This window comes from Tursiops truncatus, chromosome 10 (genome assembly GCF_011762595.2).
Source record: "Tursiops truncatus isolate mTurTru1 chromosome 10, mTurTru1.mat.Y, whole genome shotgun sequence".
Classification (NCBI taxonomy): Eukaryota; Metazoa; Chordata; class Mammalia; order Artiodactyla; family Delphinidae; genus Tursiops; species Tursiops truncatus.
In genome coordinates, this window is record NC_047043.1 from 64,364,284 (window position 1) to 64,376,260 (window position 11,977).

The 11,977-nt window shown below is 51.3% G+C and overlaps 1 protein-coding gene across 4 annotated transcripts in view; it reads left to right on the forward strand.

Moving 5' to 3' along the window:
• The window catches only part of DAG1 (dystroglycan 1), a 64,482-nt gene extending 52,773 nt beyond the window's left edge, over positions 1 to 11,709 (forward strand). For all 4 annotated transcript variants that reach the window (XM_033864961.2, XM_033864959.2, XM_033864960.2 and 1 more), the window contains exon 3: positions 6,877 to 11,709. In XM_033864961.2, coding sequence (XP_033720852.1) covers positions 6,877 to 9,279 — 2,403 coding nt within the window. In that variant the 3' untranslated portion in view covers positions 9,280 to 11,709. The remainder of the gene's footprint in view (positions 1 to 6,876) is intronic.
• The last annotated feature ends 268 nt before the right edge of the window (positions 11,710 to 11,977 follow it).

Here is an 11,977-nt window from a genome sequence, read left to right on the forward strand (position 1 = left end):
TCCTTGTCTGGAGACAATGTGGAATTTCTCTCAGCCCAAGATGTTGGCAGACTGGGAGCAGCCCTTCCTGGGACTGTGCTCTCATCTGCTGGCATAGGCCCCCAATTGTTCCCATGAGAACAATGGGTACTCTTTTTGGCCAGGAAGGGGAGCTCATGAAAGGAGTATTTCTTTGGATGCTTGCAAGCTTTGTGGCAACCCCGCCTGCGTGAGATGAACTGCAGTTTCTTCCTGCCTCAAGTGGGTGTTCCCTGGCTCTGAATTGATCCCTTGTGAACAGAGCACACTGGGAAATGTGGGTTGGCGAAGGAAGGCATCCTTGGGGGTGGGTTGTCAGAATGGCATTTGCCCAGACATATCAGCTCAAATACTTATTATTGAATATATAGGCTTCTATGTTTTAGAAAAAAAATTACTGACAAGGACTGAAAACATGATGAAGTAAAAATAGTTGATGTCAGGGCTTGGGATTGAGGGACTGATTCTGAGAATTTTATTAGTGGCTATAACCATCCTAAGCTGTCCCTTACTTTGGGGGGAAAATGATTAATTTTTGTTTTCAGATGAGAACAGTTAACAGCAGATAAAATGCTTCATAATTCAGACCAGAGGGGCACTGATTGGGCTGGACAAGTTGTATTCAACAACATGTGATCCTGTGGCCTTGGCCTTTGTGGCAACAGCCATATTCTGGCTTGAGGTTTGAATGTCAAGCAGCAGAACCAATTATTGTCTCTCATGGGTGTGGCTCTCCTCTACTCGGTAAAGCAAAGTATGTCTACCCTGGTTCTACCCTGGTTCCTCACCTTCTGTGGGGGCAAAGGCTTGGCCTTTGACCTCAAGCCAGAGGCTCTTTGTGTTGACATGTGCCATCTCCCCACAGCCCAGCCATGTGACTGCCCATGTGCATCATTTGTGGAAGTTGAGCTTGGCCACAGATTAGTCTCATTGTCATAGTCCATGGCACAGACACAGGATCACCCTGAATGTGAGTCAGCACCGTGGGGGCCTCTGAAACGTGACTGGAAGCTGACTCCATCAGAGGGACTATTTCCTGCCCCCCTGAGCAAAGGAGCCCACCACACAGTTGGCCTGCCCCAAGGAGGCCTTGATCACCTCATGTGTGAGTGCCTCCAGGGTGTTGCCTATGATATCCAGCCATAGACGGCTGTGGGTTGTCTCAGCTCCGCAGCTTGGGTGAGGGGTGAGGGGCTGAAGGGTCCAGGAGCCAGTGACCAGGTCTGAGGGAAGGCAGGGACTTTGCCAGGGCAGGCTGCTAAGAGGCCTAAGCAGTGGGGTGTCACAGGGCAGCAGTTTGTGCCACTGTGAAATGGACCAGTGAGAAGACCCTCTGACACATCTGTTAGGGATTCAGGGAAGGGCCCAGCCTGAACCCCTGGGGCTGTCCTGTCTTGAGGTGTTGGTTGGAAGGTGCCACCACTGAGGCTCAAAGGACCCTCCAAAAGGTTTGTAGTGTGGGGGAATTCTCACCAAATGCAGTTTCTTTTTTCTTTTTTCTTTGTGGTACGTGGGCCTCTCACCGCTGTGGCCTCTCCCACCGCGGAGCACAGGCTCCGGACGCGCAGGCTCAGCGGCCATGGCTCATGGGCCCAGCCGCTCCACGGCACGTGGGATCCCCCTGGACCGGGGCACGAACCCATGTCGCCTGCATCGGCAGGCGAACTCCCAACCACTGCACCACCAGGGAAGCCCCAAATGCAGTTTCTTGATTATACTTTATTCCTAAGATCCCTCTTTGCTGGCCAGCATCAGCTCACCCAAGTGACAAGGATATGAAAGTGCTCATCCATCTTTCTGGAACTTTTGCTTGCCATTTCTAAGTCCCATAACTCCTGCATGGGTAAGATACCACCTTGTGGGTTCTGAATGATAAAGCTTAGGTTTTCTTGGTTTTAGAAACCAGTGGTCATATAGTTAATTAAGCCCTAGTGAGAGTCCAGCTCCTCAGTTTTGATGGGCAGAAATCTGCTCTTTGATGAGGGACTAAGTAATACAAGCTCCTCTGCCGATTTGTTCTTTCTCCAGGTATATTATGCTGATTTGGGGTGAGAGACTCTACTTATGTTGCATGGTGTTTAGCACAGGTGCTGTATCTTTATCAGACCAAGTGTTTGACAGTCTACTGTGCCAGAGAAGGCTCCAGCAGAGAAGTTGAAGAGAATGTCTGAGAACTGAATAGCCAGTTACTAGTCATCTGCTAGTATAGACTGAGGAGTGACCAAAACCTTCACGTTTGGCAGTTCCCCAATCATTGGTCATGGTGATATTTTGTGGGCAATGCTGGGCAGGTAGTCTTCAGAACTCCTTATGTGTCTTCCAAGGTTTTGTGGTTTTGATTCTTAATGTTTTTGGATGTACTTTATGGATCAGGATTTCTAAAATTGGGTGTGTGGCTGTTCAAGATCTTATTTTCCTCAGTGCTGGGCTTGCCTTCTATCTCAGAAGCATGTTCTCTCTGAGGGTTGCTGAAACTGGAAAGATTTCTGGCTCTTTGTGAGTGGCCTGTGATCTAGAGCCCATGATCTCAAATAGGCTTCCTCCTGCAGTTTCTGCCTCCTGCAGGTGTTCCCATTGCCTGAAGTCTTCTTTCCAAGATGGCTGCTTTATAAGGTCAGCAAGGGAGTATTGGTATTTAATGATGGAGGGTGACTTGAAAACCTGGGGGTGACTTGAAACCCTGGGGGAGTTCCATGGCCGGGGACAGCCTGTCACCCCAAATACATGTGCTGGTGTTATGAGCACTTCACACAGAGTTCTGATTCCTGCTTCTTGCATGCCATTCCTAGCCTGGCAACCCTTAGAGGGTCAGTTGTGGGTGGTTACAGTACAGCTAGGACAGAAATTTCTATATGAGTAAACTAAGGATTCCAAGGATAGTCGGAATCTCATGTGCAAATATGCCAGGATCAAGCACATCTCTTTTAGACTTAGAGGATGTGAGTGCTGGCTTTGGGCTGTCACCTGCAGCAAGTTCTCCCTGCCCTCTCTGCCCCTCAACGTTTTCATCCACTCTTAGCAAACAGGTCTTAACAGGTAAGCAAGTCCCTGAGGGTCCCCAGCCTTGGCCGTGTTCCCCTCTAGGGTCCTGGCTTCCTCTTCCTGTGGCCTCTCCACTTCCCTTTGATGCTTTGAGTTTCTGCTTTGGGGTATGAACAGGGAGACAAAGCCTCAGTGTGTGCTGGGTCCAAGGCCATTTGGGAAAGAGGATGAGGGAGTGGAGCCTGGACACGCCCTGGATCCATTCCTGCAGCAGCCTCACAATGTGTACTGTGTCCTCTCTCAGCCCATAGGGGCGGGTGAGGAACCAGCACTGACAGAGTCCAGCGTGTGCCTGGCCCTGTGATCATACAAGGCTGGCATCTTTTCCCCCTTCTTACATGTGAGAAAACAGGCTGAGGTTAGATGAAGCCTCAGACTGCCTGGAGATGGGGCTTCCCTTCGGATACGGTGTTTTTATAGAGATGAGTCCTGGTTTGTCATGGGGGCTGTGTCTCTGAGAAGGAACTTTCATATCCCACTTCACCCGTAGGCCCTGAGAGGAAAAGTGGTCTAGATCCTGGAAGTTTTGCAAGCTGGGGAGGATGTCCAGAGTTCCCATGGACTGAGGGGCTCCTGCTTTGTCACAGTAGAGCAGGTGTTGCATCCCAGAGCGTTCCCTCAACTGAGTGCCCTTGAGAGGGAGGGGGGCTGCTAGTGGAATCCTTTGGGGACTGTGGACACTGCCAGACCTTCAGCCATGTTCAAACTTCCCAGTTCAGGGGCTTTCCCTAAATGGCCTTGAAAATGCAGAGATGTCAGCTTCCCTGTGACTTGGGTAGGTTCCTTGTGGAACTCAGATTTGTTTTGCTTCCTGTGGCCTTTATATTAAAATGAATCATTGCCAACCAAAGTGCTGCCTGGATCTGATGTTTGCAGTACCAAGATGTTCAGAGATGCATGGATTTTAGAACGTTCAGGTTAGAATCTCTCCTTGTCTGAGGAGTACCCAAGACACCGGGGACTGTTTGCTTCCGGGTTTAGATCCAGGTTGAACACCTATCCTGTGGCCAGGGCTCTAGTACCTTGAGGAGCCAGAATTTGCAGAAGGGAGGGCAGGTGCAGGGTGGAGTGTCTTGGCTCTGTTTTTCTGACATGGCTTATCCCAAATGTTGTCTCTAAAGCTGTGGGTAGACCATAGTGAAAGAATTTGTTTCTGTAACCAAAATGAAGGTACACAGTTCTGCTCTTCCATCGCCCAGTTTGAGATTGAGCATTATAACCTACTTTGGTGAAACCTGGGGTTTTCTTTAATGTTTGTTATTTATATTACACGTTATTAACATGTTAAAATGTTACTTGGCATAGTTCAAATAAGTGTATATTTTCTAAGTCTGGCTGTGTGGGAGCCTTGACCAACCTGGGTTTATGCCTTAGGGCATGTCTGACAACAGAACTGTGGCTGTTGGGGGTCAGCAGAATGGGAAGCTGAGCCAGCCAGGGGAGCTTGAGGAGATGAGGGCCCTTCTCTATTCTCTCTGTTATAAAGTGCCCTTACGTAATTGAGACAGACTTGAAAAAGCACTGGCGCTGCTTACTCATCTGTGCTGATGGAACACACGGCGCTGGGCACAGGCCTAACTGCCTGGCCACTGAGGCATATCCCATGGGCCTGGCCAGCCACTTGGCACCCATCTGGAGCCTCTCCTGGTCTCTCTTGGCCCTGTTCAGTCTTCTCTACAAGTGGCTTCTCCTTGGCTGACTTCATCCAGAGCTCCATTTTTGGCCCTCCCTTTCTCCTTTCTCTGCCTGATCTCTTGCAGATGTGTTCTTATTCCAGTGGTAGTCATTGGGATGGAGTGGGCTTAGGAGAAATACCCTTGGGTGGCCGGAAACCTGGGTCCGCGCCCTGGCTCACCTACTCTCTTCCTCTCAGGAAGTTCTTACCCCACCCCTGTAAAAGATCTCATGGTTCCCTTGACTACTCCATTTGGCCTTAACATCTTTACTTCACATTTTTTGCAAAACTAGATCATTCAGCCTTTGCTTTATATGTTTGTATGTGGATGTGGCAGTTTTTGTATTTAACATAATTGAACTGAAAAAATTTAAAGCATAGGTTTTTCAGTCAAAGCAGTTGTGATAAGTATTTTTGTAGCTAAAAAAGATTGTAAAGGAAGAATATATTTAGTGTTTTTCATGGATTTGAAGACACCCATGTTTACAGTTATTTTACCATTTCTGATGTTGGTTCTGTTTGCAGTGGATGGTGAGTGATGGGATGGGAGATTCTTAGTGGTTCATTAATTAGATGACTGTGCACCCTAGTGTTGATGGAATGTGGTCACAAAAGAAACTCTGTGAACTCAGTAGTTCAGAGAGCAGTCAATAAAGGACAACTCCTAATAATGTCATATGTCTTCTCATGGCTTTTTGCTGGAGGTAAGAAATCTCTTTACAGGCAGGGTAAATATCTGGTCTCTGATAAGGTTGATGGAATGGCATGCTCATTGACACCCGGGTCCTAGCTGGGAAGAGCAGGTATGAGTTCAGGGTCTCTTCCCCAATCACTCAGGCACCCGGCTCTTGGAAGGAGGAAGCCTGACGAACCAGAGCCCCTGGGGAACCCAGAAGCTATAGCTGTGGCCTTCCTGCCACAGGGAGGGAAGCGTTTTAGTTTCCCTCTCCTGACAAGCAGTGACCATGAAGGGCAATCCCTGGGCCGAGGCTGGCAGTAAGACATGCCATCTGTTGGCCATTGTGTTTCTGACTTGACGGACAGGGCAGTGGAGCTGACTGAGAGTGCCTTTAGGCAGACCAGAGAGTGGGTCCCACCTTTCTTGCATTGGGGGCAGGAGTAGGTGTTTCCCGAAGGTGAGAGAAGTCATAGATGGGGCCTGGGCAAGAGGCGAGTCTTGTTTCCCTCTTGTCAGCTGATGGTGGAAGTTTTTATGGTGGCATTCCCTTGGGGGCTTTATGTATTACCAGTCATGTTGCTGTGGAGAAGGACTTCCACCCTGAAATAAGTCTGGGAGGTGCTGTTGGGTGGAAAAGGGGATGAGCTCCTGAGGCCTGCTCTGTGCTTCGGCTTTCCAAGGACAGAGGTGAGCTCTGTCCATTTCCCAAACTTAGTTGACTATAGAATTCTCTTTTAGAGAGACTGGAGGTCCTTGGAATGCCTTTCATAAACGCTCTTCTTAGGATAATTGTTTACATTCCCCTACCCTGGACATTGCAGTTTTTCTTGAGTTTTGAAAAGCACTGTTAAGACATTAGATACAGCTAACCAAATGTGCCCCACTACACTTGAATGTAACATGGTGGTTGTAAAATGAGGCATTTGGGGGTATTGAGTTGTCCCTGCACCCAGACCTGTGTGCATTTCCACTTCTGGGCAGGAGAGGCACTCTAGGCCAGGCATATACCTTGAGCAAAGTTGTGGTGTCTGTGGAGGGTAGGGTAGAAGTCTGAGGTAAGGTTGGAAAGTAGTGCTGAGGGGTGAGACACCCAGGCTTGATTCTGCAGGCAGAGTGGACGAGTAGGTGGCAGGGCACTTCGTTGGTATAAAAACCTGCAACATTCTTGAGCTCCATGGCATCAGTTCTCTGGGATGAGACATGTGTTTTGAGTGCCAGAACTGCTGTCTCCCCACCGTGTGGCCTTGGGCGAACCATTTGCCTTCCATGCTAGCCCATCTGGCAGCCCCAGTCTTTCGTGATAGGTAAATGAGCTCCAGGAGAGAGGCGTTGGTTCCTCCACCAGGAATTCTGAATTGTACCTCAGGCCTGTCACACAGGCTAGGCCATTGGTTCACTGTTGTGATCATTTTCGGGTTATGCAGTGATGGTGGCAATTAACTCATGCTGACATCTCTTCTAGGTATCAGCAGCAGGGAAGGAGACCTTACCATCCTGGCTGCAGTGGGACCCACAGAGCCACACCCTGGAGGGTCTCCCCCTTGACACTGATAAGGGCGTGCATTACATTTCAGTGAGCACTGCACGGCTGGGGGCCAATGGAAGCCACGTCCCGCAGACTTCCAGTGTGTTCTCTGTTGAGGTCTACCCTGAAGACCACAGTGAGCCACAGTCTGTGCGGGCGGCGTCACCAGACCCTGGTGAGGTGGTATCATCTGTCTGTGCTGCCGATGAGCCTGTGACTGTCCTGACGGTAATTCTGGATGCTGACCTCACCAAGATGACCCCAAAGCAAAGGATTGACCTTCTGCACAGGATGCGGAGCTTCTCAGAAGTGGAGCTTCACAACATGAAGTTGGTGCCAGTGGTGAATAACAGACTGTTTGACATGTCGGCTTTCATGGCTGGCCCAGGAAATGCAAAAAAGGTGGTAGAGAATGGGGCCCTGCTCTCCTGGAAGCTGGGCTGCTCCCTGAACCAGAACAGTGTGCCTGACATTCGTGGTGTGGAGGTCCCTGCCAGGGAAGGTGCTATGTCTGCCCAGCTTGGCTACCCTGTGGTGGGTTGGCACATCGCCAACAAGAAACCCCCTCTCCCCAAACGTATCCGGAGGCAGATCCATGCCACACCCACACCTGTCACTGCCATTGGGCCCCCAACCACAGCCATCCAGGAGCCACCATCCAGAATTGTGCCCACCCCCACATCTCCAGCCATTGCTCCTCCAACCGAGACCATGACTCCTCCAGTCAGGGATCCTGTTCCTGGGAAGCCCACAGTCACCATTCGGACTCGAGGTGCCATTATTCAGACCCCAACCCTCGGCCCCATCCAGCCCACTCGGGTGTCAGAAGCTGGCACCACAGTTCCTGGCCAGATCCGCCCAACAATGACCATTCCTGGCTATGTGGAGCCCACGGCAGTTGCTACCCCTCCCACAATTACCACCAAGAAGCCACGAGTATCCACGCCAAAACCAGCCACACCTTCTACTGATTCCTCAACCACCACAACTAGAAGGCCGACCAAGAAGCCACGGACACCCCGACCAGTGCCCCGGGTCACCACCAAAGCTCCCGTCACCAGATTGGAAACCGCCTCCCCGCCTACTCGCATCCGCACCACCACCAGTGGGATGCCCCGCGGAGGAGAACCCAACCAGCGCCCAGAGCTCAAGAACCATATCGACAGGGTGGATGCCTGGGTTGGCACCTATTTTGAGGTGAAGATCCCGTCAGACACCTTCTATGACAACGAGGACACCACCACTGATAAGCTGAAGCTGACCCTGAAGCTTCGGGAGCAGCAGTTGGTAGGCGAGAAGTCTTGGGTGCAGTTCAACAGCAACAGCCAGCTCATGTATGGCCTGCCTGACAGCAGCCACGTGGGCAAGCACGAATATTTCATGCACGCCACAGACAAAGGGGGCCTATCAGCTGTGGATGCCTTCGAGATCCATGTCCACAGGCGCCCTCAAGGGGATAGGGCTCCTGCTAGGTTCGAGGCCAAGTTTGTGGGTGACCCAGCAGCTGTGGTGAATGACATTCACAAGAAGATTGCCCTGGTGAAGAAGCTGGCCTTCGCCTTTGGGGACCGCAACTGCAGCACCATCACTCTGCAGAATATCACCCGGGGCTCCATTGTGGTGGAATGGACCAACAATACACTGCCCCTGGAGCCCTGCCCCAAGGAGCAGATCACGGGGCTGAGCCGGAGGATCGCTGAGGATGATGGCAGACCTCGAGCTGCCTTCACCAACGCCTTGGAGCCCGACTTCAAGGCCATGAGCATTTCTGTGACAGGCTCTGGCAGCTGTCGGCATCTACAGTTTGTCCCAGTGGCGCCACCCAGGAGGGTGCCCTCAGAGGCACCACCTACGGAGGTACCAGATCGGGACCCTGAGAAGAGCAGCGAGGATGATGTCTACCTGCACACGGTCATTCCGGCCGTGGTGGTTGCAGCCATCCTGCTTATCGCTGGCATCATTGCCATGATCTGCTATCGCAAGAAGAGGAAGGGCAAACTCACCCTCGAGGACCAGGCCACCTTCATCAAGAAGGGGGTGCCTATCATCTTTGCAGACGAACTGGACGACTCCAAGCCCCCACCCTCCTCCAGCATGCCACTTATCCTGCAGGAGGAAAAAGCCCCCCTCCCCCCTCCTGAGTACCCCAACCAGAATGTGCCCGAGACCACTCCTCTGAACCAGGACACCGTGGGAGAGTACACACCCCTGCGGGATGAGGATCCCAATGCGCCTCCCTACCAGCCCCCGCCGCCCTTCACAGCCCCCATGGAGGGCAAGGGCTCCCGTCCCAAGAACATGACCCCATACCGGTCGCCCCCTCCCTATGTCCCCCCTTAACCCACAAGCGCCTGGGTGGAGGCAGGGGTAGGGCAGGGCCCTGGAGACAACACGGTGTTGTCTGTGGAGACCAGTGGCCTGCAGACCATCGCCCACTGGGAGCCGACACCTGACCTAGCACACGCTGACACACACGGGGCCTGGACAAGCCCGCCCACTTGGTCCTCCTAAACCCCAAAGCAGCTGGAGAGACTTTGGGGACATTTTTACTTTTAATTTTTGCCTAACAGCTTTTTGTTTGTTCATAGAAAATTCTTCGCTGCGTTTTTGAAGGCTGGCTCTGAAAGCACCGTTTGGAGTAGAGGTAGATGGAGGGAGCGAGGAACCGTGAATGAACTCGCAGGCAGTGCTGGGCGGCCTCCCGGCTCTCTGCGTTTTGCCTTTAACACTAACTGTACTGTTTTTTCTATTCACGTGTGTCTAGCTGCAGGATGTAACATGGAAAACAGTAGCTAAAGATTAAATTCAAAGGACTTTCAGAAGTTAAGGTTAAGTTTTTACATTTAATCTGCTGTTTACCTAAACTTGTATGTGTAATTTTTGGGTGGGTATGGGAAATTGCTTTGCTAAAAATAAGCTCCCAGGGTGTTTCAAACTTAGAGAAGACCAAGGGACAGTATTTTTTATCAAAGGAATCCTATTTTTTCACACTACGTAAACTTTGTTGCTCTGATACCCCAGAGAGCCTGACTGGGGGCCTCCTGGCCCTGGCTCAGGGGCCAGGGCCCTGGTGCTGGGTTTGCTGTCCCACTGTTGCCAGGGGCTGGAAGCTGGAGGGGCCTCTTAGGCCATGGACATCCACACCCCCACCCCATGCACGCTAGCGGCCCACAACCAAGGGGTCTTCATTTCCATAGAAAAGGGACTCCAAGAGGCAGTGGTGGCCGTGGCCCCCAACCTAGGTGCTCCAGGTGGGCCAGCTGCTCGTGGGGATGCCTGGGGAGGTCGAGAGACTCGACCACATCAGCCTGTTTTCTTTTACCCTTTTTCTGTGTGTTTTTTTTTTCCCCCTCCTAAAAGGAATATCACGGAGTTTTGAAACACTCAGTGGGGGACATTTTGGTGAAGATGCAATATTTTTATGTCATGTGATGCTCTTTCCTCACTTGACCTTGGCCACTTTGTCCCAACAGTCCACAGCCCAACCCTGACCCACCCCACCCCTTTTCTCTGGCGCTCCAGCCCCAGGCCTTGGGCTTGAACAGCTGGGAAAGGTCTGGTGGCTGGGGAGGAGTGCCAGCAATAGTTCATAGTAAAAATAGGGGGGCTCTCAAAGCTAATTTTTTACTAAAGTTTTTATACAGCCTCAAATTGTTTTATTAAAAAAAACGATTAAAAATGGTGATGCTTACAGCAGTTTGTACAAGCTCCTAGTGTTGATTCCATGGGACTGACGGCTTTGCTCATTTTGATTTTTTTCCCCCCTTCTTTTCCTAATGGTTTAAATTCTGGAATTACACTGGGGCTTCTTTTGCCTTTTTTAGCAGAACATCCGTCCATCCATCTGCATCTCTGTCCCGTGACTCAGGGGCACCCACTCAGCTTTGATTCTCCTCCTTTGGAAGAAACCATTTTGAGCATGACTTCTTGATGTCTGAGAGTTATTTTGGGTACCTTTTAGGGAGGAATGCCTTTTGCAATAACGTATCCCTTCCGTGATCGAGGGCGGGTGGGTGGGTGGACCCAGGCTCCCTTTGCACACCAAGCAGCCACTTCTAAGCCATACTGACCATTTTGCAGAGGATTCATGTGTGCTGCCTCAGGAGGGGAGGAACGGTCAGAGTGGAGGGGTCTCCACCCTGCCCTTCTCTGGAGGGTATTCCCGCTTGCGCCTTCTCCCCCAGGGCCTAGCCTCTCTCTCCTGCCTGGTCCCCTGGTGGGGTGAGCAGTGCCACTGTGGGGGAAGCCTGTAGATGAGGGCTCAGTGGACCTGTGATGACTGGGCCTTGTGCCTCCAAGCCCTGATCCAAGCCGGAGTTTCCCCAGTGCCCCGGAGTCAGGAGCGCAAGCTGAGTCTGACCTGGTGAGATTATTTTTGATGACCTTGCCAAAAGATAAACAATTTCCAGTGTTCCAGGTGAGGGCTTTGAAAGGCCTTCCAAATAGCTCCGTTGCCCCTAGCAACCCCACCATCGGGCATTGCCACGCAGAGACGTGGCTGGCCCAGAATGGCCTGTTACCATAGCAACAGGAGGCGATGGGGCAGTGAACAGAATAACAACAGCAACAATGCCCTTGCGGGCCGCCTCCTCCCCTGAGTGCCCGGCTGGCAGTGGTCTTTGGACTCTGTGAGACAGAGAGCCAATCTCACATTCAAGTGTTCACCAACCACTGACGTGTTTTTATTTCCTTCTATATGATTTTAAGATGTGTTTTCTGCATTCTGTATAGAAACATATCGAACTAAATAAAAGTGTCTTTATTACAATACCATTGCCTCCAAGCATCTTTTTCCCTAGCCCCTACACAACATGAGTGTAGGGTGGAACTAGAGTCCAAGTAACAGAGGGAAGAGGGGACCCAGCTAGGCCCACTCGGAGGTGGCCTTTGAGCAGCTGACCAAATAGCCTTCACATCCTTACCATTTCTGTTCCTCTGGGAGGGGTGGGTGTGTGCACCAGAAGCTCTGTCAACCAATGAGCCCTCCTTAGCACCTCTTCTGCCTGAGCCAGCTGAGATAAATCTCCTTGAGCCTCAA